Source organism: Hippocampus zosterae, chromosome 16 (assembly GCF_025434085.1).
Source record: "Hippocampus zosterae strain Florida chromosome 16, ASM2543408v3, whole genome shotgun sequence".
NCBI classification, from domain to species: domain Eukaryota; kingdom Metazoa; phylum Chordata; class Actinopteri; order Syngnathiformes; family Syngnathidae; genus Hippocampus; species Hippocampus zosterae.
Window position 1 is genome coordinate 13,744,552 of NC_067466.1, and position 27,246 is coordinate 13,771,797.

The 27,246-nt window shown below is 43.5% G+C and overlaps 1 protein-coding gene across 6 annotated transcripts in view; it reads right to left on the reverse strand.

Annotated features, from left to right (window-relative positions):
• Positions 1 to 27,246, reverse strand: part of nrg2a (neuregulin 2a) — a 71,105-nt gene that overhangs the window by 13,955 nt on the left and 29,904 nt on the right. For all 6 annotated transcript variants that reach the window (XM_052047175.1, XM_052047173.1, XM_052047174.1 and 3 more), the window contains exons 2-3: positions 23,875 to 24,040; positions 23,007 to 23,125 (exon numbers count right to left, since the gene is read on the reverse strand). In XM_052047175.1, the coding sequence (XP_051903135.1) occupies positions 23,007 to 23,125; positions 23,875 to 24,040 (285 nt within the window). The remainder of the gene's footprint in view (positions 1 to 23,006; positions 23,126 to 23,874; positions 24,041 to 27,246) is intronic.

Genomic DNA, 27,246 nt, shown 5'->3' on the forward strand with positions numbered 1-27,246 from the left:
TATTGTCATTCAGTGTAACAAATTGAACCAAAAAAAAAAGGTCAAGAATAAGTATTCTAAAAGTGCCCGTATTTCGTGATCTTTATTGATCTAAATTGGCACCAAAAACTGAAAACATTTTATTCATTATATGTATTTTTTAAAATAATCGGTCAATGGATCAGTTGTCGGAATTCTGTCTCGCTGAATATCAAAATATGCATCAGCCTCAAAATGAAATAATTAAAAGAATTTGGCCGTAGTTTGCGCTTCAAGATGTATTTAATTAAATGAATTTAATGAGTCAAATTAATTTAAATAAGTAAATCTTTTGCCAATTGCCAAATTAATTCAAATGCATTAAACATAAAAAGTTAAATACAACTGAACTGCACTCTGTGATTCTTTCGCGTACCTCTGGTGCCCCCAGTAAAACACTTTGATAATCATTACTTTTGACAGTTAAAAGAAAGTAGGCTATCCTTTGTACAGTTTCCTGTATATAATTTATTTTTTGCACAAAATTTCCATTAATCACAAATGCAGACAAACACAATTTTTGAGTTTTCGCTAAATGGGACAGTGCAGAGTTATATAATACGTTTAAATACGTTTTGGGTTGTGCTATGTGTGTCGTGGTTGGAATATGCGGCACAAAAGTTGACGTAGCTCCTCGATGTAAGTGCAACGCCAAACGATGCGCCCGCATTTTCCTGAATGTCTTTCTGAAGACTGTCCGAAACACGCCTAACAAGGCAGATGCAGGAGGTTGCTATCCACGGTTGGGCGACAGGCGTCAATTGTATCTCATCAGTTGAGTGGGGTACACTTTTCTTTCCACACAGGATACTTTCCACGGGGGCTCTTATTCTCGATAAGCCATCCACGAGTGTAATTGTCTCTCTCAGCACTGTTGACGCTATCTCGAGAAGTTGTACGAGCAAAGATAAATATTTCCCTGACATTGCGTAGGAGTTGTTTATGCGCTGACTCAGACGCTTGGAATGGCCTGAAATGTCATGTATCTGCACTTAATCCCCCCCTGGCTGAATAGACAGAATATGTTCTAGGTGAAGGCTGCTAATCAGGACGAAAGCTGCGTCGTTTGAAGGCAGAAAGGGAGTGCTGAGAGGAAGAGGAGGATACGGCGAAGGGCGGCAGGATCAGGCATGAGAGAGGCGCGCGGCGCGCCGTATTATGACACGTGACGGCGGCTGTTGACCTGCTCTCAGGTGCTGTGAGCACCTGAGCGGATTGTGTCGGTTTGCTGGTGGGACGCGGAGAATTTCCGACCGCGGGTCCTGTGCGAGTACAATAAATCAAATCCAACAGCTGGAAAGCGCGTTTGGAGCGGATTCAGTTGGACCCGCCGTGTGCGCTCTCCGCCATCGGGACGAGATGTCACAAGATCACATTTGTTACATGCGGAAAGACACATCAGCCGTCTTCCAAATATGCGGTGGATTTCGCACAAAAAGACACAAGTAGAAGCGTGATTTATCCCAGCTAATCAACAAAGAATGCTAACCACAACAATGAAAGCGTTATAATTCAGACAGAAACGCTAACACGTCGTCGACCAGATTATGACAACCACCTCATCGTCGCTCACACCTCACCTCTGACTGGAGCACTGGCTTGTAAAAAAAAATAAATAAAAAAATAAAAAAAACACCCATAAAAGATCAGTCAGGAACATGAAAACATTGTAAAAGCAACCCGACACTTCTTAGACAAAACTGCACAAAAGATGCAACCAATAAAAGGTCGCAAAAACGCATAAGGCGACGTTCCCTAGACTGCCTCTATCTGGGGGAGTTTGGGAGAAACATTCTGGATGGAAACATAATTACCAATCCACCTGGCGAAACATGTGGGCAGGGGGTGGGGGGGGGGGGGGCGTGCGGGTGAAAAATTACTATGACCCGGAGTAAAACCCACATAGGGAGACAGAGAACATGTAAACTTCACACAGAAAGGATCAAGGCTAGTGTTTGCACCCCAGGTCATGTTCTTCTGTCAAAGTTTATTTGGCCTTATGTCAAAAGCAGCGTACTTCACTGTACCTACCCCCATTTATCATTCAAACAAAATTGTTCATTTTTACCGTTTTCAAATTGACAAAAATCCGGGATATAGAGAGAACATTTTTCTCTATATTTTACCCCAGCCACACACTCGAAAATCATCTTAACTCATTGTAGCAATTTATCAAAAAGACAGACTGGGATCAATTAGTGGAGCCCGTATGATGAAGCAACATTTAGCCGTTCTGCTACACACAAATAGAGCACGCTGCCACTAGAAGTGAAGTTAGCCCCAAGTCTGGGCAAAATAGTTCGAATCAAACATGTTGCACATTATATCGCATATTCTAACACCAAAATGTTAGAATATGAAATGTTAAAATCTACAAACCATGTAAGTTGGTTGTAAGTCTGCTAGCTTAATGCTAATATATAGCGTGAAACGCAATTTAATGGCTAAGCGAAATTAGTATTAGCATGTGACGGAAAAAAATTAATTATTCGTAGTTAACTGTTGGGAAACTTTTCTATTTACATTTTTTTTAATGATACAGCGCCGTGATCATCGTATCCAAACTGTATTTGCTTTGTCAGTGAACAAAACTATCGCAAAGTGCAAAGCACCACACGTGACAACTTTCGGTAATTTTTCTTCATAAACAGATGACCTCACTGATCCTCCCTGGGGGTGATTTGGGTGTTACACAACCTCACATAAAAAAAGACCTTCTAAAAAAAACAACAACAAAACATCATTTGCCAGGCAAATCCGTCACACTGAGCGGCAGTCATTGAGGTGCCCTGAACTGACTGTCTCTTTCCCAAATATGCCAAGTGATGACACAGTAAGAATTATCGGTAATATTTGTGATGAAAGAACACATCGCTCGAGTGGCCGCCCCTCAATCGCTTACCGCGGGCACACTGCTACAACGGCTAATGAATCGCATTCCGCTCGCTCTGAAAAAAATGCTATATGCGGATGATGACACGTTGGCATGTACATCAATAGAGGCGTATACAACTTTTGTACAGTCTTGCAAAAAAGCTCAGAGCGACAGATTTGCTTTTTTATTGTTTTTGGAGGGAGGGGCGGATGAGGGTGGCGAGGGTGAACTTGTCTTGCTTGAGTTTATGAGACTATATGGCGTATTATATACGGCTGCGTGTTATTAAATTGTTAAATTTTGATATTCATCTTTGTGAAGACACTAATCATGTTAATGAGATCTCCCAATAATTAGCAACAATCATTCAAAAAGTTAGGGGACACGTAAATATCAATATGCCATACTCAATTTTATTTTGTCAAGTAATGGCAGAAAATAAAAATCATCTGTAGTATCATCTTGTCTCCTTAGTAGATTCCAGTAGATGTACAGTCGACTGGAAAAATTGCATCTGGAACCAGATGATTTTATTTTGCGCAACCGCTTGACGAATTAAAATCGGAGTAAATTCTTAGGGAATCACAATGTCCCATCACTGGTAAGCTAGTATTAGAAAAGACACGCAGGCTGCTGATGTGGTCCTACACCTTCATTGTTGGTATGTAGGATTTGATCTTGACTCATGCTCTCGCTCCCTTACAAATCTGTGAATCACGCTCATTGTTTGACCAAAATTGTTTTGTCATCGCAAAGAACAATACAGTTACGCCATCCATCCATTTTCTGTTATGGCTCATCTTCATTTGGGCCGCATGTGAGCTGGGGGTGACTCAGACTGACTTTGGGCGAGATCATGGTTGCACCCCCGACTGCTCGTACGGTACAAAGAAGCATTCTCATCGCGGATAATTGAGTGGCTTGATTGAATCAAATGAGTCATGGAAGCTGGAGGTGTAGGAAAAGAAACCCGCCAGGGCACGGGGCCAAGATTTGAACCCAAAACAACTTGACTGTGAGGCAACTGCCGTTTAAGCAAATATCAGCTAAGACTCCAGATCCACATGGCAGCTCAATTTTGCCACAAATGTACTATGGCAATACAGTATTTTTTCGGATCCGTCTACGTTATGATTGGTTTGGTTTAGTCCAAACACTTTCGATGACCTTCAATTTCCTGTTGTGGATGTGACATCCAAGCATCTAATTTCATTAGACGACAATGCATGTCCTTGGGGACAAAATTAAAAAAAAAGCAGTATTAGAATTCAACTTCAACCCCTAAAATGGTTTCTTGTATTTCATTCTATATGCAAGCGATAAATAAAATGAGCAGTCACGCCAACAGTGTGTCACAAATAAAGGCTTAAAAATAATAACCATCAGAAATACGTTAAAAACAGCACATCTGCCAAAACGAACACACTTAATCGAAAACATCGTTTATCGCAGCATCGCCAAATGTTTCGAGTCCCGTTGCACAAGTCAAAGCTGAAATTTTGATCCCTATTGTTTGACATCTATTGTGTCTTCTGATTGCTCTTCCAACGACATCACTTTAGGGGAATGATGACATGAAACATTTTTCCACCCATCTGTTGCGCAAACTCATGCCAAGTCAAGATTTGAGCGATGGAAAACGGAAACCAGACTTTGCATTGGCTGACTGAAACATCGTGTGTCACGAGCGTTGCTGCTTCAGCATTTTGATATGATCGTCATTCATCCATTTTCTTGACCGCTTATCTTCTCCAGCATATCCCGGCTGACATTTTCATTCCGTGTCGTTACATACAGAGAACCTGAAAAACGTAATTTATCACCGTCAACATTTGCTTCGTTTTGGGGAAATTTGAAAACAATTTGCAGTGATTTTTTTTTTTTTGCCACAGCGGCACAACACAGAGCTCAACTTTCAAAAAATAATAATAATAATAATTGTACACAAATCCTTCCATGACTTTTGATAAGCAACAGAAGGCAAGTCAAATAATCCCAACATAGTTCACATATGTGCAGTGTTATTTTGAAGGCCAATTTAATGTTTACTTATTTTGATCGATAACCTGTGACTGTTTTTGACATTTGTTGGTGCAGAAAGGAACCGCCGGCTTATCTCGATACCTTTAATTCCATATTTGTTCGAAACGTGTAATTGCATTTCTCAACGAGGTATCATTGTGCGACGGGATCTACAATGAAGCTTCGGTGAACCGCATACAGTTGTTCCTGCAGAATACATGCACGCCTGTGTGCAGCAGCTGTTTGGCTCCGTTTTTTTTTTTTTTTTTGCACGTGTCCAAGAAATAGTACATTGTACTTGTCGTGGAGTTGCAGAGCCTGCAAAAGGCCAACAACCAAAAGGACGCGGATCTTAATTATGAACTATTTATCTCCCAGAGCAAGCAAAGACGCTATCACTTTGGAGTTGTTCCAGTTGGGGCTGTCAACCGCTGCGCCGTTCGCTTTCCTGTTCGAAAGGGATAATTATGGAAAGCGCAACAGCGGGCTAACAGTGTGAACAAAAATAGCGGCGTCATATTTTGAAATGAAGCGCTTTGTTCTAACAGTCATCTTGTGTGTGGCTGTTTTGAGTTGTCAATCTCTTTTCAGAGATGCCACTTTTATGTTCTCTCTTTTAAATCCCCGAGAGGGAAAACGGCACCAGCCAAGCCAAAAATGGATAATTGTAAGACGGGCTTCTTTCTTAGGCATCCTCTGGCTCGATCCATCCTCTATAAAAAAAAAAAGAGGTGATCAGGTGCCTTGCTCAAACAGAGTAAGTGGGCAGATCTTGTTTATCTGCACTTATGATTTCACCAAGTTTGATTGGTTTTGAAGCTCAGGTTTCAACTTTCAGCAGGCGTTGTAGCCCAGGGGCCGAATCCGAGTCGGAGCTACAGCGGGGGTCTCCTCTGGGTTCTAAAGAGCCGCGGCGTTTAGCCATCAGCCCTAACAACTGACTTTGATTAATCCTTCATGGCCCAAGAACTGAAAAGAAAAGCTGGGGGGTGCAAGCGGGACCATCTGGAAACCTTCATAAACATGCCTGTCTTTCCACGCTCTCCAAAGGCTTCTAGGAAAACCGTAAAAATGAAACGAGGGGTCCCCATTGCAAAGTTTTTTTTTTTACCCCCTCTGGAGGCGCAATGTGCATATACGCAGCAAGCACGACTGCTCACACACCGAGTCCGTACCCCCGTGCTCCACCTTGCAGACCGGACCGAAAACAGCTGATTTTGTAGTAAAAACATTTTCCATTGGCCTTTTCTACGGTGCCGAATTACACACGTCTGGTCAATTTGATGAAAAATGTTTATAATTTACTGCAGCTTGAATCAGGACCTTTCACCGTTGCACTGCCATTGAACGGGGCACAATCTCCAAAACGCAAGACAGAGTATAAGTCTGCGTTAGGAACGAGCCAAAACCGCCTCACTTGCATCTGGACTTCGTTAAGATTTGATGTTTACACCCACCAACTAAAAATGCAATGCTATCAGCATCAAAAGTACAAATCATGTGCCACAAACGCGAGTGGGAGGAGGCATGTACGCCAGACAGGTGAGCAGACAGATACGGCTCGGTCCGAGAACCGCAATCCTAAAATCCGCATCATAGTCTTTCAAAAACCTCGGGGCCATGCGATGCTGACAAAACTCCCAATAAAATGAAGTAACGTGAATGAGCAGGTAGCACATAGTAGCTTCAACCAATAAAACCAACAATAAATCTTTTTTACTCCGCTACGAAATACCTGATGGTAAAGAGATGAATGTCAGACCTCTTAGCAGGGTGGTCAACCGCCCAAACATGCTTTTCCACATCAGTGGAGAGACAGACCTTTCCCTTGAAAAAAAAAATTCAAATGGAATGTATACACATTATATATACATATACATATATATATATATATATATATATATATAAGACGTACTTGTACGTCTTTTTTAAAAATTAGGCCCCGCCTACCAAGGACGTACTTGTACGTCTAAGTGTTTTTTTTGCGTCATAGAGAGGAGGAGGGTCTGATGAAATCTGTGAACGTCAACTGGACAATAATATAACATGGGAATGTGCAAATTGTTACATTGCTTGAACTGAAAAAATAATAATTGTAATCTTTATGAAATAACAAAAATGGTTTAGGAGACGTTCTTTTCTCGGACGAAGATGTTTTGCGCGGTCGGGCGACTGCTCGGCTCCGTCTGATTGGTCAAATGAGGGCAAACGTGACTCATTTGTTGCACTAGATGGGTGAAAAACAGCCATGGGGACTGCGCAGAAGGCGGAAGTCGCTAAAGTACAGTTTCACACTCAAAGGTGAAAAGTATGCTGCATCAAAACTACTCAGATAAGTACAATTTATTCATTCATTCATTCATCTTCCGAGCCGCTTGATCCTCACTAGGGTCGCGGGGGGTGCTGGAGCCTATCCCAGCTGTCTTCGGGCAGTAGGCGGGGGACACCCTGAATCGGTTGCCAGCCAATCGCAGGGCACACAGAAACGAACAACCATTCGCACTCACACTCACACCTAGGGACAATTTAGAGCGTTCAATCAGCCTGCCACGCATGTTTTTGGAATGTGGGAGGAAACCGGAGCACCCGGAGAAAACCCACGCCGGCCCGGGGAGAACATGCAAACTCCACACAGGGAGGCCGGAGCTGGAATCGAACCTCTGCACTGTGAAGCCAACGTGCTAACCACTGGACTACCGGGCCGCCCAAGTACAATTTATTCCCCCAGAAATAGGAACGGAAAAAAAATCGGTGTATGCGAGCGGTGTATGGGCAAAATGCCTTGAAAGAACAAAGACAATGCAAAAAAAAAAAAAGTCAAATCCATACAAGGTTGTAATTCCGATCGGATGATCCGATTTTTCCGCACCTTTTATCTTTTGACAAGCAATTAAGTCGACGGCACGTAATAAAAAAAAAAAAAAAAGAAGCAATGACGAAGGCTGCGTTTTTATTTTTCGGAGAGGATTTTCGGTTGGAAAGTATGACCATGTGACAACACAAACAAACGCACGCCTACCTCGAAACATAACATAGGCACACCCAATCGACATTCATATCCTCCCATCATTTCGGCTACATGGATCCAAAACAGCACACAAATCGCCCAAGAGGAATTAGATGGCTATTTACTGCCGGTTGGACGCACGCGAGATCCCATTGTGAATATCTGAGCTTGCCTACAATGCACGAGGAGATCCGCAACTCCAAAAGTCTTTTGAGATGAAGTGGAGCCTACCGACCACATTAATCTAACGCCCCCACACTCCTCAGCGGGACCGCCGCTGCTGCCCCGGCGACTGTGTCTTCTTTTTTTTTTTAACGCTCCTGACTCCTGTTGCCATGTCTCAGTCGCATAGCTGATATGCCTGGTCTTGCCTTGCCTCAACCATCCCGCCGCTCAAGTCCAATCAAAGAGCAGGCCCGGCGCGCGATTGCTCAACAGCTGCTCACAAACCCCAACAGGGCCGCACGGTGTGCGGCGCGCTCCAACAGGGGTGTGGACGCAGCAGGCGGCGGAAGCCCGACGCCGAGGGGCAGTTGGCAACCGCTGGACACGTGGTGCATTTTTGGTCCCGGGCCAAAGGCAGACTCGTTTGTCGAAGCGGTTCAAACTCAATGCGTTGGTGAAACACTTCAAAAGTAACGAAGAACGAACGAAAAAGTAAAGAACTACTCAGAGACCGACATCCCCGTGTCGGATCGGAGCCGTGGTTTGGCCTAAAGGTCGTTTGTTGATGTTCCAGAGAGTCTTTTGCGAAACGTGCAGGAATATCCACACACACACACACACACACACACACACTTGTGGTGCATTATTTTAAGAGGGATTTCTGGAAGGTGTGTTCAAAATGATATGACAGCATTTTGCAATCATCAGCTCGGTGGTTTATTTCATGTTGAAACGCCCCGTTATTCGGGGGTTGACAGGGTCTGGGGACCAACTGCGAATAACGGACGGGTTCTATGAAAAAAAAAAAAAAAAAAAACGAAAATTAGCAGCAAATACCAAAGTATGAATATGCGGGGTCCATCTAATTGCTGTTCTCGACTCCTCTTTCCGTGCCGGTCATACTGCATAAAATTACTTCACGCGTGTAACTTAACACACCTCCGCTGCCGTCATGTCGCTCTTCCTCAGTCCGCAAACTATAATCGAGACTGAATCATCAACGCCTCGGCTTGTTGTGGATGTGATGAATTAATAATCAATCCCGCACGATCCGCAGAATTCTAAAGGTCACGCTCCGAGACGGGGGATTCCCCTCTACCCCATAACTCCGAGGTCGATACGATGATCCACTCAACCCCCTCGCCATCCTGTGTCTAAACTCGCCTGACGGACAGCAGCAGCAGCAGCGGCGGCGCCAGCGGATAGTAATACGCTTGTATTCATCCAGCACTTCCTGCAGAAGTGCCGGTTTCAGACAGATGCCAGGACGCCTTGCCTCAAAATTTAAGGAGCTCAGTGTCGGGGAAAAGGTGTTGTTTGACTTCTGAGAAGATCCGCTTGCGGGTCAGGAAACCTGCTGTGCAAATGAAAACGATTCGACTCGCCTCGTTTAAATACTGGAGTGGCAAGTGTCGGTTTCGACTGCGCAGTTGTGCATCCCCAATTTTTTATTTTTTTTTTAAAGACAGACCATAGGAAAAAAAACTGTGGTTCGACTTCCGAGGAGATCCGCGGCGCAAAGCCAAAGCCACGCAATCCGTTATCATAGGCGGCAAGGTGCCGCGAGCGATCCCCCCCCCCCCCCCATTTTCTCCACGCTAACTTGAAACATGCACGCGCAAACCCACGCAAAGGTTGAAAGTCAGCGTGTGAAATTTAAATGAGTCGCTCCGACGGCTTGAAATCCATCGCACACCTCTGAGGGACAGGTTCTTAGACCAGATGTTGGAACATGTGTTCCCGCTTTAGCAAATTATTATGATTATTTATTTTCCTTTTTATGGGGTAGCTGTTTTTTTTTTTTTGCAGCCATTAGACGAAAACGCAACGCAGAAAAGCTCACAGGTACTTCAAGTGTCGTAAAAAAAAGAGACCTTTCGCGATGAGATGTCAGAGCTATGATAACACTAAGGCGCTATAAAGCGGAGCTCATCGCTTGGGAGGTATCATGTCTTCATTGGCCGTCATCTTCAGCAGCTGGCTTTCATTTCGGAGGAAGGGCAGACTTTGCAGCCTTGTACCAGAAAACGCAAGACATATACCGCAGCTCCATATTTGGGCCTTGCACTCAGTCGCGGACCAGCTGTGAGGATAAGAGATTTTTAAGTCCCTGAAAACCTCGACACGCCCACACGCACGTATACACAAACACACACCTACACTTACTGTACACCCCCCCCCCCACACTCCTCTCCCGCCATTCTAGTTGTTGTATACTCAAGGATGACATTGCTGCGCATGAATCAGTGACCGCGGTAACGTTTACCGCTCGCACCTGCACACTTTGGAAATATCGCTATTGGTGATGGTGACATAATGATGACTTATACGAGAAAAAAACAAAACAAAACAAAAAACGATCCACAACAAGGGAGGTCGTGCAACGGACTAATGGGAGGTTTCGGGATAAGAGACAGCTGTGTACAACATGGCTGTGTGTTCAGGAGCTTTAAGCAAAGGAATGGTAAGTATATGTTCCATGAAGATCAACTGGAAGGTGTAAAAAACACCTGAATTGTCACGACGACACAAAACGGTCGACCGCAGTTGCATTATTGATATGAGAATTAGCAAAACGCGTCTCGTATAGTCGACAGTAAAAATGTATTTTGGTTTGAAATTTACAATGAAAAAAAAACGTTACATAATAAAACCAACATACCTGATGAAAAACAACCAATCACAGACTGAAGGGAAATTTACAAGGTGGCAGTCTCTTAACTCATTATGGGCAAATCCCGCCAGCCCCCCCCCCCCCCCCAAAAAAAAAAGACAAACAGATTTTCAATAAGATTCAGGGATCTGTTTTCGGTGACCATAGAGGCATGTTGGTACTTTTGCAGACCCCCATAAGCCGGCAGTGTATTTTTAAAAAATGGGTTTTGCGGCGTTGTGGGTGAGAACACAAAACTGCAAACTCGCCCCTTCCAGTACATTTCAGAGTCTGAGCTGTTTTACTGTATGTACATGAGTTTAATCAGTACCATTACTTTTACGAGAGTCTGTTTCTACACAAGTATCAGTACTTCTACTTAAGTATAGAACGTGTACTTTGGCCAAAAAAAAGTGCCCCCCCTACCTCCCAAACAATTCTGTATTGTATATAAATTATAAAACAAATGGAGTCCATATCAAGCAATGATGTCACTCCATTTAGGATATTTGCATTTTTTAGAAATTAAATAAGGGTTTAAAAACATTGTGACGTGAACAAAATAGGAAACAATAAATCCTGTATCAAAATATTCACGGGTGTTGACCCTTACACCATAAATGTATGGGTCATTCCGTGGCCTATGCCAACATTATACAAGACTGTATTGGGGAGTAGCAGAGGAAAACTAGCTTACCATATCAGATCCATTTTCAGTGCTCGAACTGAGTACAGACAAGTCCTTGTGACGCAACAAATCATTTTAATATTTGAACGCATTAACAAAACATGACGGTGCTTGTTAGTGACTCGGCAAATCCCAAAAGAAGAATCCGGCAGCTCTTAGTTCAGGTCCCCACTCAGATGGGATGAAGACCACCAAGACAGCTGGGAGGCCTGAAGTTGGAATTCTTTTATCATGCTATCAAATGAAGTCACAGATCACTTCTGTGTCGGTCGGGCCCGGGAAAAGTTAACAAAGCCGCGCAACACAGCACAACCTCGTGTCACCTCCTGCTCACGTCACTCAGCTTCTCCAGTGGAACAGCTGCTTCCTCATTCGGCAGTATCCTCACTCATTTACAGTGCGGCTTAACTGTCCCGTATAACACGGCCTTTTAGTTTACTGGATCTCCTCCAAGGGAAGATGTGTTGTGATATTTCAATAACTTTGTTGCCTTTTTCCGCAAAGGTTCCACCGCGACTCGTCACTTATCGCGCAGCGGCCTTGACGGGATTACAGGGAATTAAGAGAACAAGCAAAACAAGCTTCCGCCTGAAGATATGTTTTTCAACTACGACCATTACCGCAGCCGAGGAGGTTAGGTCGGTTGAATAGCGGGATTACGCAAAAATTCCTCGACTGATTTTCGTTAAACTTTGCGGACGGGTGGAGCATGAGCATGACAGTCGGCGAAGGTGCGTCATCTCGGCCTTGGCGGAGGTCTGCGCCGTTCCGATTGCAGTTTCGCTGTACTTCTAAGCCGTGAGATGATAAAATCGGACAGCTGCCTCTTCTTCAGAGATATCTTGGCACATGTAAGCAGAATACTGAACGCTCCATTACCGTGCAGAACTTTTTCTCCGTCGCCAACATATTAGGAAACGGATTTATGTTTTAACCCCCAACCATCGAGCATTTCTTGGTCTTCTGCTGTACGACCTGCAAATGTGTGGAGCGCTCCTGGGGGGTGGGGGCGTGATCTGATACGCCGTACCTCAAAAATATTAGACACCTGCACATACCTTTCGCCAATATGTAGTTTCTGAGGTCTTGTTACATATTCAGACACATCAAAACAAAATTATTACACGTGTACTTCAAATGCATGCCCAGACTGTTCCTTGAGAAAATATGTACGTCTTTGCCAAAATATGGAACTATTATTTATTTTTTTCCTTAAAGGCATTCACATTCGAAGCAGCATTTCACTTGCATGTTTCTCAGATTCCCCTAAGCAGGTATCTTTTGGAAAGATTACTTTCTTCACTAATACACGTTGAAAACAAACAAAAATAGTCCTGCACTTTCCCGGAACTCCGGATGTGACACAGTGGAGCCGTAACGGTAAACACACACACAAAAAAAGCGAAGGAAATTCTGTGTGGGCGAAGTGACAATTGTGCTAATGCTTCAAGAACTAAACATGGTCGTGGGTGCACTTCAAAACAAAAGTGTGACACACTGCAGCTGTCACGGAGCCGGAAGATGATGACGACCGGGATTTCGGCTTCGATCTTCTATAAAGTGTGGGGAACATACTGTAGATTAATAGTCGCCAATAACCAGCCAATTAGATGAAAGAATAAAAAAAGAGGTAGAGTACTTTTGGTTTATTTATTATCCGAGGCTGACTAATATTTTATTTTGAAAAACGGCTGGATTCTCACCGTTATGTCTGTCCACGGCGGACTCTCGACGTATGCCCAGATGCTAATCGTTTGGGGCGCGTAATGCTAATATTTAACCCACAAGCTAGCAAAATTGGTTAAAAAAAAAAAAATACCAGGCACAAACACATACTACAAAAGATGCCGCCAATGGCTCTTAATTTAACATTCTGAGGAGTAATATATTTTCTCACGCTCTCCGTTTTTTGTTTTGTTTTTGTGGAGCCTCATGTTGGTGCATTTCAGGATTCTGCTCATACCGTGACATGAAGTGGCTTCACATTTAGAGTTCTTCATAAAATACCCCAGTTTTTGTTTTAGTGGTATCATTCATGAACATGATGTTTCTTCTTTAGGTGTTACCATAGTGACCGCATCAAAGCGTTGTCATTACACTTGTTATGAGTTTAGTGCAACTACCAAAGAGACAAACTCTTGGATTTGCGGTTGTTGTTGGAGCATTTTGTTCATCAGCCACCAACGGCGCTGCCTCACCACAAATTAGTTTTTTTATCATTGCGGTTAAAGTCTGCAGTGGTGTAGAACTGCACTGGGCACCGTTTTGAATATTTCTAGTTTGTTTATTATTTATCCTCACTCGGCAGAGCAGCAACCGATGAAGTAACCGCAATTTCTAGCTGAAAACACCTTCAAAAATGAGTTAGCTTCAGGGGGAAATTGCTAAGCGGTCGTGACATAAGTTGTTCGTCTGTTTTGTTTTGTTTTTTTTTTGCTCTCATCATGCATTTAAATCACTTGAAGTGGACGCGCATAAACACAACTGTCAATCAGGCACATTGGGGTTGTCAATGGGCAATACATACTATCCGACCAGAAATTGTGATGCGTTATATCAAACAATAACAATCACACGTTAAGGCCTTTGCAACTGTTGCCTCGGCGACAATACCGACAGTCAACATGTCCAGGTGTCAAGTGCATGCCAAAGCAGCAGGTGACGCTATGAGTCGAAAGTCTCAAGTCACTCTGGCCAATAAAAAAGGCAAAACCAAAATTGCACCCAAGGGAACCGGAAATCACGATCATTTGTGATGATCAACATAAATAAAAATGATAATCATTCATAAAAATATGGACGTCATGTTAACAAAACAGGCAAGAGGTTCTCTCTAGATTTGTCCACACTGGCACCTCCTGCTGCAGGCTTTTCAAACATAAGTATTGAAATGATTGGTGGCCAAGTGATGGTTGATTCCAGAGGTCCGTGGAACAACGGTAACACCGACCGCCGCCACAGGCCTAGCGTAGCATAGCGGGCATGATTGATAGCGCCCTAACTAAATCCGTTCAAGCTGCCAATCGGTTCTCCAGTGGCCTGTAAATACTCAACACTTGGCAAAAGGAAAGGCTCGTTCTGACATTACTGTAGCTTACCTACAAAAAACTGTTACACATCTACAAACAACATCCTTCAGCATCACTAAAGAAGATGTTTATCTTGCTGCTTACGTCTTCAGGCTAAGTTGTGTTTTTGTCGTGCTTAGACATAGAAGAAACCGGGGAAATTGTTGTTTATGTTCTTCAAAGAAGCTCTTAGCGTAATGTTTTATTTACGTAGAATAGCATTAGTCAATGGGAGGAAAACCCAAAACGTCACTCTGCGTTTCACATTATTTATTCTCGCCGTCATTTCCACGTACCTTAAGCACACTAAAAACAAGCTTGACGGTGACTCACATCGACAGGGTGTAATAGAAGATTTTGGTTACGTTGACGGTATATTTACGTACATTACATAGCTGTGGCTACGGGCTTCCCAGTAGTTTCTTGCTGAACACTTGAGAGTGACTACCATTTTTTAACACAACACACGTGAATTACAACTGGAAAAAAAACCCCAGACTGTTGCAGCAAGGAGACTGTGAGGTTTAATACCCCAGTTTTCCGAGTGATGGCACAGCAACAAGGTAGGCTAACATCTTATTAGCTAGCAGCCAATGCCCACCAGGTACAGTCAATATGGTGCAATTCAACTGTATGTACTATTTAATTTGGTTCACGGGTGAGGTGGAATACAGCCTGAACCTGTCACCAGGAATTGCAGGGCTCATATCGTCAATTACTCACATTCATGTTCACAACAATTGACAATTTAGAGCAGGGGTGGGTAACGTTTTCAAGGAACACATTTGATTTGTAGTGTAAACAGATGAGCCAGGTCATTTCTTGAAGAGGTAAACAGAAAAATTTGAATAAGGATCTAAAGGTTACACTGCAACTCGCCCTATGCCTTGACGTCAAACTGGCCCATGTCGCAAAAATGCAAACATCTTCTTTGCAAGAATATGCTGTCTTCACTCCTACGAGTCAAAATACAATTTTCTAATTCATAATATTGCGTTTGTGGAATAAGAATTAAGGAGATAAATCAATCTTTTCATCAATGTCAGGGGGGCAATACCACCATCTGCTGTTAAATGAAATCACAACTGCCCTGGGGCTCGCATGAGGAACATCATGTGACCAAACCCAAAAAACAGATGAGCCCTGAGATGGATAAAAATGGATGGATTTATCTGCTTGATTTGTATTCCACGCAGCAAATATCATTCACGGGAGTGAATATTTGTGTTTTATTGTCATCTGCTTTTTCTCGAGTTGGACCAAGGGCAAAAACAGAAGCGCGGACATCGACTGATGTTATGAAGGTGTTTGGTGCGATGCCGAGTTTGTTTGTCTGTGCATCAGCAGTGGGCTCATTGTGGTTGGCCTCGGGATGAGGAGTGAAAATGTGAAGGTGTGTGTGTGTGTGTATATGTGTGTGGGCCTGCCTGCGTGCGTGCGTGCATGCGTGCATGAAATTGTTGCTGGTGGGCCCCAGCATGACTGCTAAGGTTGGAGCAATCATATGTTCAGCTGTGATTTCCATCAACACATTCCTGGACGCTCACACACTCTCTCGGCGGAGCTGCGCACAGCACCCCCCAAGGATGTGACCTACAGCCCGTGGACACATGGCCGCCTCCACAAGCGCTTATCACAACATGGCAGCCCGTAGGATAATGGGGAGGCCTTAATCTGAAGCCACGTGGAGCCCGGGCGAAGCTGACCGCGGTCGCTCCTTGCTTCGAGAAAACACCGGATGATATACGACACCGTTTTGTAGCGGGCCACCAGGTCTAAACGTGCCAGACTGAGTACAGGCTAAAGGGTCAGACCACATGGACAACAAATGGCCGCTGGGGTCGGGACTAGGGATGAGAACAACAGTCAGTGAAAGGACTCGTCATATATTGACCACCGGGAGACAACGGTGAGGTTGCATGGAGGGAGTCGGTTGAGGGGGAGGGGGGCGATGTTGGCGTGAGGGGAAGTGCGTGACACAGCAGGCAATGCCAGCAGGGCCTTCGCGATGAGTTATATTAAAGGAATTGCTCGTCAAATTGAAATCAAAAGTGCGCACACAGCCCTCTACAATTGCACCAACAGGCGTGTCACTCTATCACACCCTCATCAGACTCATGTTAATTGTAACGCACTCAGAATTGAGACACTGGCTATACTGTAGTCCCTGCGTTGCCATTCTCCCATGGTGCTTTGCAACATTGACCCGATCTTACCCTTATCCATATGCACCAACACAAAAGCTTTTCATGCTTTACAAGAGACCGCATATATTGTTCAAAATGTCAATAAAGTAGAAATATATTTCATCGTAACACTATTCTATGGCTATTTTAAATATCTCCTGGAACTATGCTCATAGGCTGTGATGGGTTAGCAACCACCCCAGGATGTAGCCCGCCTCCCATTATTCTAGTTAGCCATTTTCATTCATAATGATAAATTATAACAGCAAAGCTTGATGACGATCATTTTTTTTTTTTTCCAAAGCAGGAAAAAGACCGAAAATGTTATGTCCAAACACACGGGAATGTCAGCGCTGTACTACAAGAACGTTATTCCTTCCACAACGTGGACCAACTTCATGACACTCGTGTCAGTTTACAGTATAACACTGTGTACTAACACTCATAGCATATCGCCGTGCTATGCTAATGCATGGAAATATTTGACCAAAAATGAAACCCGTAGCACTGTCACTTGAAAAAAACCGATGATGGAACCCCCCCCCCCCCCCCCCCCCCCAAAAAACTTAGTCCAAGGCCCGAGCCGGGCGCTGCGTTTATATTTGCCTTGCCCCCAGGCTCTGGCAACCCGCACTCTGACCCTGGGAGACCCTCGTAAACATACACAAACACACGCCACGCTCAGGTCAACGACGGCAAAAAGTCAACAACAGAGACTCTGGGGAGACTCGCCGACGCTTGGGCTAAAATAGAAGCGTTGAGAAGGACGAGTTATGAAATGAGTATTGCAGGAGAACCTCAATGGTGTGTTGAGTCATAACAAATGGTTTGATTTCTTTCTCCTCCACCCGCTTCCAATAAAGCGTCATGCCTAAACACCCCACACAGGTGTACTCTGTCAGTGTTAGAGGGCAAACACTGCATGGCTGGCGTGGCGCCACCATGCACCGAATGCTTGTTAACGCAAAAGGGGTTCACTTAAGGTTCGGGTCCTTCCCACATGAACACGCTGGCTAGTTTTTCCGTACCCGAGGGAACTGGCGTACTCGGTTTCTTTTCCTCCCCCCCCAGACTGTGAAATTATAAATAGGTGTTGGCAGACCTGGAGTAATCACCAAGTGGTATGTGCATTATTAATAGAGGTTAATATATCTTGCTCTTTTTTTTTTATGGCACACAGCAGTGATCCTAACATCTTCCTTTTATGTGGAAATTAAATTGTTACCCAGGGAACATTCAGGTAATTCGTATTTAACAACACCTCTGTGGGCAAAGTGTCAGATGAGTCTGGCACTCCTTGAGAAATTGATGCGATGCGTATTCATTTAAATGACCGATATTTAAGCTCGCAGGTAGTGTGCTTTATGGCTTTGCAAAACTCATTTTGGAATATTCTTTTTTAACTGAAGGGGAAACCCCCGCTAAGCGTCAGCGTGTGCTGCGGTGTCCTTGAATCACCATGCGGTGGAGCTGATTGATGGGGCCGGGGGGGTGCTCAGTTTGGTCCACAGCACCGAACAGACAGCAGGAGGCCGCCGACATGCTACATCACATGTTGAGTGATGAAGAATCGGTCATTTTCTTGTTTAATCAGCGATCATTGATACTCAGGGGCCTGATTATTAGGTAAAATATACAACTTGTGACATGAAAAAAAATTGCCTTCGTACATATATAGAGGGGGATACACACGATGGAAATGAATTAAAAAGCGAACGAGTTTTTCGAGCTACAAGACATCAATTACGTGAGGGTTTTTTTGCTTTCACTTGAGGGCAAAAATTTGACACGCAAGCGCTATCCACTGAACTCAGCTGAAGTCACAAAAAAAAAATAGGCTTCAACCTGTCTAATCCACTCCATGTTGAATCTTACCGTCAAACTAAACATCGATAGAATATCTTAGTGTATTTAAAGCAAATACATCAATTTGCATTAGGAAAGCCTGCGTAGTTTATTGTGAACAAACAACACCTTAGACTGACTAAACAATAGCATCACCGCTAAGAGGTTATTACCCATTGACAAAATAATATCGGAACAGAAACTGCGGAGCAACACATGTTGACAGGCAATATAACAATAGTGAAAGGCTTTTTTTTATCCTCTGTCAAAAAACAAATATTCCAGCAGCTTACTGAAGGGCTGTTACCTCGGTCTCCGTGTCTATCAGTATGCTTGTAATATACTACAAACAAAAAAATCTTGACCTCATCTGCAAAATTAAAAACCCTTCCGTTGCTTTTAAAAAGGCTTTCCGTTCACCCATGGGCGATAATCAAAACATTTCTCGATCTCATTACAGAGGTCGACTTTTGGAATGGCTCTCGTTAGATTGTGGAGGAGTACCTGACAATTTGCTTGCCACAGTAAGTGTACAGTATTCATTTAACAACAGAGCAGGGGGTTTAACGGGTCACTCCTGATTCAGGTAGACCAAGAAGAGCATGAATGGGCCTCTGAAAAATCGCCATGGCAGATTAAAAACACAACTTCACTAGGTCCTCTTTTCTAAACATCGGTTGACTTTTGAATTAGGCTGCTTCCTAGAAAGAGTGTCAAACTCTCCCCTGCAGCACATCAAGCGGTCTTCCTGCGCGCGGTCTTTCCTCTATATACTGCATATCTGCTTCCCCTTCTCTATTGTATAATGTCTCAGTCTGCTTTCTGTCATGCATTCCCTGATATTGACCCCAACGTCCCTCCTTTGTCTTCCAGGCTGCCTTCATTCTCTCTCTCTCTCTCTCTCTCGCTCTGTACATCTCCATCGCCGCCCCCCCCCCCCCCCTGCCGTTCGCTTAAACTGATCATACTGCAGCGACATGTTGCTCGGGCAACATACTGCAGCGAGCCACTGCAGCCCTTCACCGGCATGTCACTTGCGGCCCTCGGGAGGAGAAGTGGTTCTGAAATGTGACTTCACATAAAATTGCTCAGGTGGTTTTTTTTTTTAAATGCAACAGCTGAAAAAAATCACCGTTGCTCAAACTATTCATTTGTAGAGTCTAAACTTGTAACAGCGAATTTGATCACAACGGAGGGTTGTTCGCAGCTCTTATTGGAGGAGATGGTTTTGACGAATACCTCCGCCCCCACCCCCACCGATGGACATACCACCCCTGATTCGCCCCGTCTTGCCTTCCTCCCTGAAGCATGACGGAACAAGACGTGCCGGTGTAGCACAATGGGACTTGCAAACAAACACGCACACACATAGACAGGCAGACACCCCGGGGTCACTACATAAGATGGGGCCATACACTGATGCCATTGTTTAAAAAAACCTGAAGTGATTGCATGAAACGCTAACAGTCCTCCACTATAAGGTTGCATCTTCACTTTTGCACACTTAAAACTGCGCAAACGCATGCAAGAAGCAGCTGAACTTTTGCATTTCACCCGTCGATAAAGTACACTTGCACTTGCAAGATATTTTTAGCCCTCTACCCCGAATTGAAAATGATTCTTCCCTTGCAAAACGGCATCGCGTATCGCGATGACATCGGCAGGTAAAGCGGAACAGCTAAAGTGGAATTTGACAAGAGTTGGAATTGGAACAAATTCCTGTGAAAAATGTGCCTCTGAGGTAGCACACAAAGCTGAAGGTCATGAATGAATGACAATGCGTGAGTCTTTACGTCTAGGCAATTATAAGATTAACTTGTCAAGTGTGTTTTGCCTTCGCAGTCCTGTCGGAAAAAAAAGAGAAACTATGATATAGGTATCGAGTATAGCAAAGTGCATGATACCCTGCTCAAAATGCATGCATATTGATCCAACTCTCCATTTTTTTTGTAACTGAAAACAGACAATGTGCATGCAAAGAGAAAAATATGTGAGCTTGCTGACAGAGTGGACAATGACAGTGTGGACATTTTGAGGCAAATGTCAGCATTAAAACGAACACACGGTAGACCTGTGCGAGAAGGTTCACTTAGTAAGACGACCGTGTCCTACTTGAACAAATGAATTGTGAATTTCCTGATGACAGAGTGGACATGTTAAACTTGACAACACAAACAGCTACACGCATATATATGATGAAATTACCAAACATTAGTATACATTTTTACGGTGAAACGACCCACTGTTTTTTTTTTTTGTCTCAGTTGCAGAATGCTGCTCGGAGTGTCACTGAAATTAACGAGTCAGGTTTTACGTTCAAAGGGCTTCACGCTGATGCATTGTAACGATCCGGTGTGCTCCACGCCTGCTTACTTTGTAATACAATATTTGCAGGTCATTGGATGGATTCGCATGTCGCTAAGCCTTCAAAAAAAAAAAAAAAACATTTAGGAAAACGGGTGCTGCCACAAGGGATTCCCCTGACCTCTGCAGGTTGTACTGCAGCATTCCACCCATCTTTGACGGTTCACACCAAAAAATGCGAGCTGGCCCCATCTTTAATGCGTAAAAAGAAGAAACAAAAATTTTTCAAAAGGCTATGTAACGTTTCCGTGTCAGCACAAGGCACATAATCTGTATGGGAATCTCAACTGGATGCGGTTGGCTTCTTATCTGTGTGCTAGCAATTGGACCAGCATGTTGGTTTTTTTTGCTCGCACAAAGGGCCTTTTCATTATTTGCAAAGATCTGCTTCTCCAGTGGCGCTGACTGACTGTAAACAATAACGGGCCATCGTGACGGATGTAAAGAGAGGAGGCTGAGTGAGCGCTGTGCCTCAACGAGCATACAAGGGCACTGAGTGACGACTGGATTCCACGCGCCTCTTTTTTCACTCCTCGGGGGCCGCGGTTCGCCCCCTTAAGCCAGAGTGGGATGTCTAAAGATATGAGCCCCTTGCCAATGTCAGCAACGAGAGTGACGATATCTCCACCTCGGTGTGGAAAGAGCAGCGCACCCTCCCACCTCCCCTTCCACCCACCCCGCCGTCAAAGAAATGTACAAAACGATCCAAATGTTTCGCCGGTAGTCGCGCGGCTGTGTCATCATCCACGCTCAATTGAAAAAGTAATAAAAGCAAAACACAATCCGCTTGCTGCCTAACGTCACGGCCTCTTTTTCTGCACAGCGTCAAAATCCTGAGACATTTTTACAGCCAGGTGAACTCGGGCATACCGGGAGGAATTTACATTCCTTCCGAGACATCAAGCGGCGGCTATCTTCACACCCACAACAATTTTCTTTTTAAAATTCTATTTTTATATATATATAATTTCTGTTTTTATTTTCTATGTGTATGAGGGACTATTAAAGACAGACTGGGAAAAAAAAAGAAATAAAATTGAAACCTGCAATGCAACAGGAATAGAAGTTTGACATGAATATAGTCATCACTTTATGAGAGACGTTTCAAATTTAGATATCCATCCATCCTTCTTCACATTCGTCTTCAAATATCTGCTGTTGCTTGCAAAGGCTGTACTACTACAAATGTCGATGATATCAACTGTTAGCATAGCCATGGCATTTTGCGTGATATGTTAGCATTAAGCAAGTTGGGGCCACGCTTAAGGTAATGTCAGTTGGACGGTTGAATGAAGCAATGTGTAATCCTCATCGTTTTAGGTTAAGATGATCAACTGCGCGTTGTTTTTTTTTTATTGTTGAAAAATGTTAATTAGCAGTAGAACATGTGCAATGCTGTTACTGCCACAGATAAAATGTTAAATTACCTTCAGTGGCAGACATACAGTACATGTGTTGTTCTTGTGTCTTTATAATACCATTATGAGTGGATATAGATGGTTTTTTTTTTTTTTAAATCCAGCAGTGGGAAAGATGTGAGATTTCAAGCTCGAGTCTGCACTCCAGACAAGCTGCGGATTTTTGCCACTCAGACAAGATAACGTCACTTCCTTGCTCAGATAGAAGCAAAAGCACATGACTCGTGTCCGCTCTTTCTCAAGATTTTTTTTTTCTTTTCACTTCCATTTGGAACCACGCAACCAGCGGCACTAGCCACACACAGTCCAAGCGGTGCTCGGAACCAACATGAACTCACCACCCCACCAAATGGAAGCAGCTGTTATCGAAAGTCTTTCACCGGCCACGGCGCTTTCCAAAAAGCAGCGCTAGCATGCATTTAATTCGATCAAAAAGTGAAACTTTTTACCGGTCTCTTGTGTGCTGTGTTTTTGATTGTGTACCATGTTATGGTCTCCTGTCACAAGCTAAATGCAGACTGCTGAAGAGAAATCATACTAAAAACTCTGCAAAGCCCCCAACATAAAGTGAACAGTTGTTGTTCATGCATGTTTCCACTTGTGCATGCCCACGATGGATCTTTTGCTTGGCCGGAGAACAGTCATAAGCAATGTGCCAATGAATAACAATGCCAGTGCTTTCACACTCGGTACTCACTGCTTTGGACGTTTATCGTGCCAGTGGAGTTGTCCTTTCCCAGCAGGTTCTCCACCACACAAGTGTAATTCCCAGAATCCTCCAGTTTTGCTCTGCTGATCTGGAGTCTGGAGTTTTTCCTGTGGGAGACAACACTCGCACAGCTGAGTCAGGGGAACCCGGCCCGAGAGGAAGCAACATGGAAACGCATAGAGTGGAAGCACCGGGAGACAGTGAGGCAGACAACAGGACGAGCAGCCGCATGGCAACAGGCCTCTGCTTTGATAGGATGCTGGAATAATAGAACCACTCGGGATATTGTACAGAGTTCAATGTGGTTTCTTGAAGCCACGTCAAATGTCTCGTGGTGTTTTTTTTTTAATAACGCTGCTTGTAATTTAGCTCATAAACGGCCACGGTGACGACAAGGGACCCTTAAATGCATCGACATGTTCCAAGATTCTATTTTCTTGTTGCACTTTACTCACATGCTCTGCTGGAGTCAGCAATTTTAATTACATGGTCAACAGCCAAAGTAAAGACAGCGTGGAAAGAGGAGGAATGATTAAAAACAGGGCACAGTGCTGCCTCCATTACCGGGTGGCGAAGTGTGGTACTGCAACCAAAAGCATATTGCCCTCCAATGAGAACCAGCAAATAGTGAGTGATTGACTTCCTGCAAATGTATTTTTATAAGCGCTTACCAGTATATTAATAGTTGTAACTGGAAATACACCTCAAACTACGATCCCGGAATACTTTAATTCTAATTTCCAACACATGCGAGTAGTGTTAAAACTGCTTTTATTTTAGTGTTTAGTGTTAACAGTTTATTAGTACGTTTGTGTGTGTGTGTGTGTGTGTGTGAGCGGGGGGGGGGGGTACTCACTGGCTGCTCTTTATTCGAATTTTTTTGCTTTTCTTCAGCTCGTTGCCATCTTTGAACCACCGGTAGTTCGGCGGAGGGTTCCCCGTGGCCTCGCACTTGACTGTGAACTTGCTTCCCTCGTCCACTATTGATGGATTCTTCATTGGTTTTAACTTTGGAGCCGAAGCTAGAAAGAAAGGGGGAGGAAAGGGTTAAGAATTTTTCATGGAGAAAAAAAAAGTTTAGTTTGCACAATTTGATGCTCCATTGTGTATTTGAGATTGTGCACAAAGAAAAAAAAAAAGAGGACATGGATGCAGTCGGGAGCCAATTGTCTCTCAATGGACTGAGCTAACAAGTCTCTCATGTGACCAGCAGATGTTGTCACCAGAGGCATCATCACATTGATGTCAGACTAACAAACAGGTGCAATTTCAATCTGGTTCTCTTGTTATACAATTACCTGCTATCAGATAGGATACAAGACATTATAGGAAACATCAACAATTAATTGCCACTGTAGCATTATTGGCGCTAACTGCGTGTCAGCCTTTTGGCCGCTGCTCGTGTGTGTGTGAGTGAGTGAGTGAGTGTCCAAATATTGTGTCATTTCTATTAATGTCATGCATTGGATGATGAAAAATGATCTCTGTCACACACACACACACACACACACACACATTGATACAGTACATGAAGAACACACAGCCACACAAACACTTGCCAGCTGACAGCTGCAAACATGTGTAGGGTAAGACTCACTCAGGGTGGGGAGAGTGAGTTGGGGTGAATGAGGGTCAATCAGGGGATGGCCAAGATGCCCCCCCCCACCCACTCCTCCTGCTTTACACACAAACACTTTCTCCATTCACGATATCATGTGAACGCTGAGTAATGCTTTCCAATTCCAGCTGTTTACAACTCCATTAAGGATAGAAATGAGTGCCAAAAAAAAGTTGCCGTTGTGACGCATTAATAACAAGTTGTTCTTTTACCACCCAACCATGTCCTCTTTCTGGAGAAATTGTCCTACTTCCGTGACCTGATAAACTTGTCATAACTGCGAGGAGAGGAACAGCCTCAATGATGCTGCATTTTCTTTTGCGTGTGTGTGTGTGTCGTACAGACGAGTGATGAATTTGGGGCACCGTTATCTCGAGCATAGGAAATTGCGCAATTCAATGCACAATACAAGTGTGATGATTAAAAAAAAAGATTGGATTTTCAATTCTACCGAACACTGCACAATTGTCTCATGCTACGGCCAAATTTAAAACAAATCTCTCTGATAATGTCATTGCAGAATGTCAATCATATGTCCAGTTTGCATCTCGCAATCAATCAACTCAGCTGGATTTATAGAGTGCGTGTAAACCACCAAGGCTGTATACAAACTGCTGTCCATGGGGCAAATATAATTCATACAACCAACAATAAACTAACAACAAAGACAATAGAAAGCACAAAAAACAGCAAAACTAAAAATCAGGTCTCATTCTGAGTCAAAGGCCAAAGAATAAAAATCAGTTGTAAGGAGAGTTTTAGAAGATGGACAGCGAGGGGGCTCGCCTAACGTTCAGCGGGAGGTCATTCCAAAGAGAGGGACCAGCAACGGAAAAGGAGCTAGTGAAGGGACGCCAGAGTAGGAGTTACGCGCTCCCTCTTACGGGTCCCAGTTAAGACGCGAGCAGCAGCATTTTGGACCAACTGGAGACGCTTCATGGAGGATTGGCTGACTCCAAAGTAAAGTGCAACAAAGCCACGTTATCGACACAGTTGAGCTAACTCGAGACTTGAACATATTTTACTTATTCACACCTCGGGTATTAAATACGACGGTATTGGGAAACAAAAACCATTCCAGGATGCATACTTATTCCAAAGTACTGCAGGTACAGTCCGATCGCATTTTCACGTCACTGCCATTGACATGAAAAGGTCAATTCAAAATAGCTCAAATACAGACGACAAAGAGTATTTTTAGATCAATCATCTGTTTGTATATTTGTCTGTGAGCCGCATGGTATTTATGGCTTTAGGTGAGATGGAGTGCGGGAAGAAGGCAGATGAGTCTTTGTTGGTCGTTTTATCCCAAAGAAATGGGAGACATGAGATGGAGCATCTCAAGTGATGAATTCAAAGATTTGAGAGATCTCCTAAGTGTGTTTCAAATTATTATGCAGATGGGATTGAAGAGAGGGGAAACATCTGCATTTGATTCTCTTGATCACCGATAATCAATCTCAAACAGGTTTTCCAGATGAGACTAATTATAAGGAATTTTACAGTTTGTTCGGCGTTACTCATTAAGCAGTCCAGCGTCTTGCCAAGCGCAAGAAAAAAACGGATATTGCACGAAAATCATACTGTTCAAAGAATTATTCTTAGTTTTTTTGCCGATGAAGGAATTAGTGTCTGGCAAATGCATCGTATTCAGAAAAGAGCCGTTAAAAAGTCACTGATGAGCAGGAAGCAGGTATTTAAAGCCGCTGCAGTCTCTGGAGTGCCAAGAACCTTTTGATGCAGGATCCTCGAGGCTTGCGGTCATAAAGCTGTATTTCGGCCACCCCCTAACTAATGCTCACGAGGCAAAACATTTTCAGTAAGCTCTGAAACCCATGGAGACTCATTTTCAAAACTATTTTATCCACACAAAGAAAATTTTTAAAAATGCAATGTGTCTTTAAATGTCGGAATTTGCGACGGTTTTTCATTGCCGCCATGTTCCAAGAAGGTTGCAACTTGCCCAAGGAGGTGGCAGATTGATGTGTTGGCCTAGAATGGTGGGAAGTGAAAAGGGAGGCTCATTTACTGTGCCTGAAAAGTGTCAACATGACCTCTGAACCGTGGCTTCCGCGGTAAAAATCATTATGCAAGACAACGTAAAATTACAGCCTCAGAAATAATACCACTGAAGCTTTTAGCTACTGGAGGTACCAAGGGAGAAATGAATAATAGTTTGAGCACCGTAATCCCTGATCGTAAGCCTATTAAGAACCAAAACAATTTATTTGTACTTGTATCTTGAAGGCAATTTTCATATTCGCTAAACTTTTTGTATTTTCTTCAAATGCCCAACTTAAATTTTTGTCGAAGTGTGTTGCTTTGACATTTAAATTCAATCAACTTTTTTTTCTTATTATTATTTACATTTTACAGTGCATTCACTGACTCAAAGGTCATTGGTTGATCCCAAAGATGGGCTATGAAATGACGACCTAACATTTTTTTGTTGTTGTTGCATTTTCATAGTTGTCATAGGCTGTGTAGGAGGTGGTGAAGAAAAAAAAATCTGCATTCAAGAACACTCAAGCATGCGGCGTGTTTGACAGAAGACTTCGTCACACATTTTCGTCAACCGGCCTTTGTTTCAGGAAAGCCTTGAATTTAACT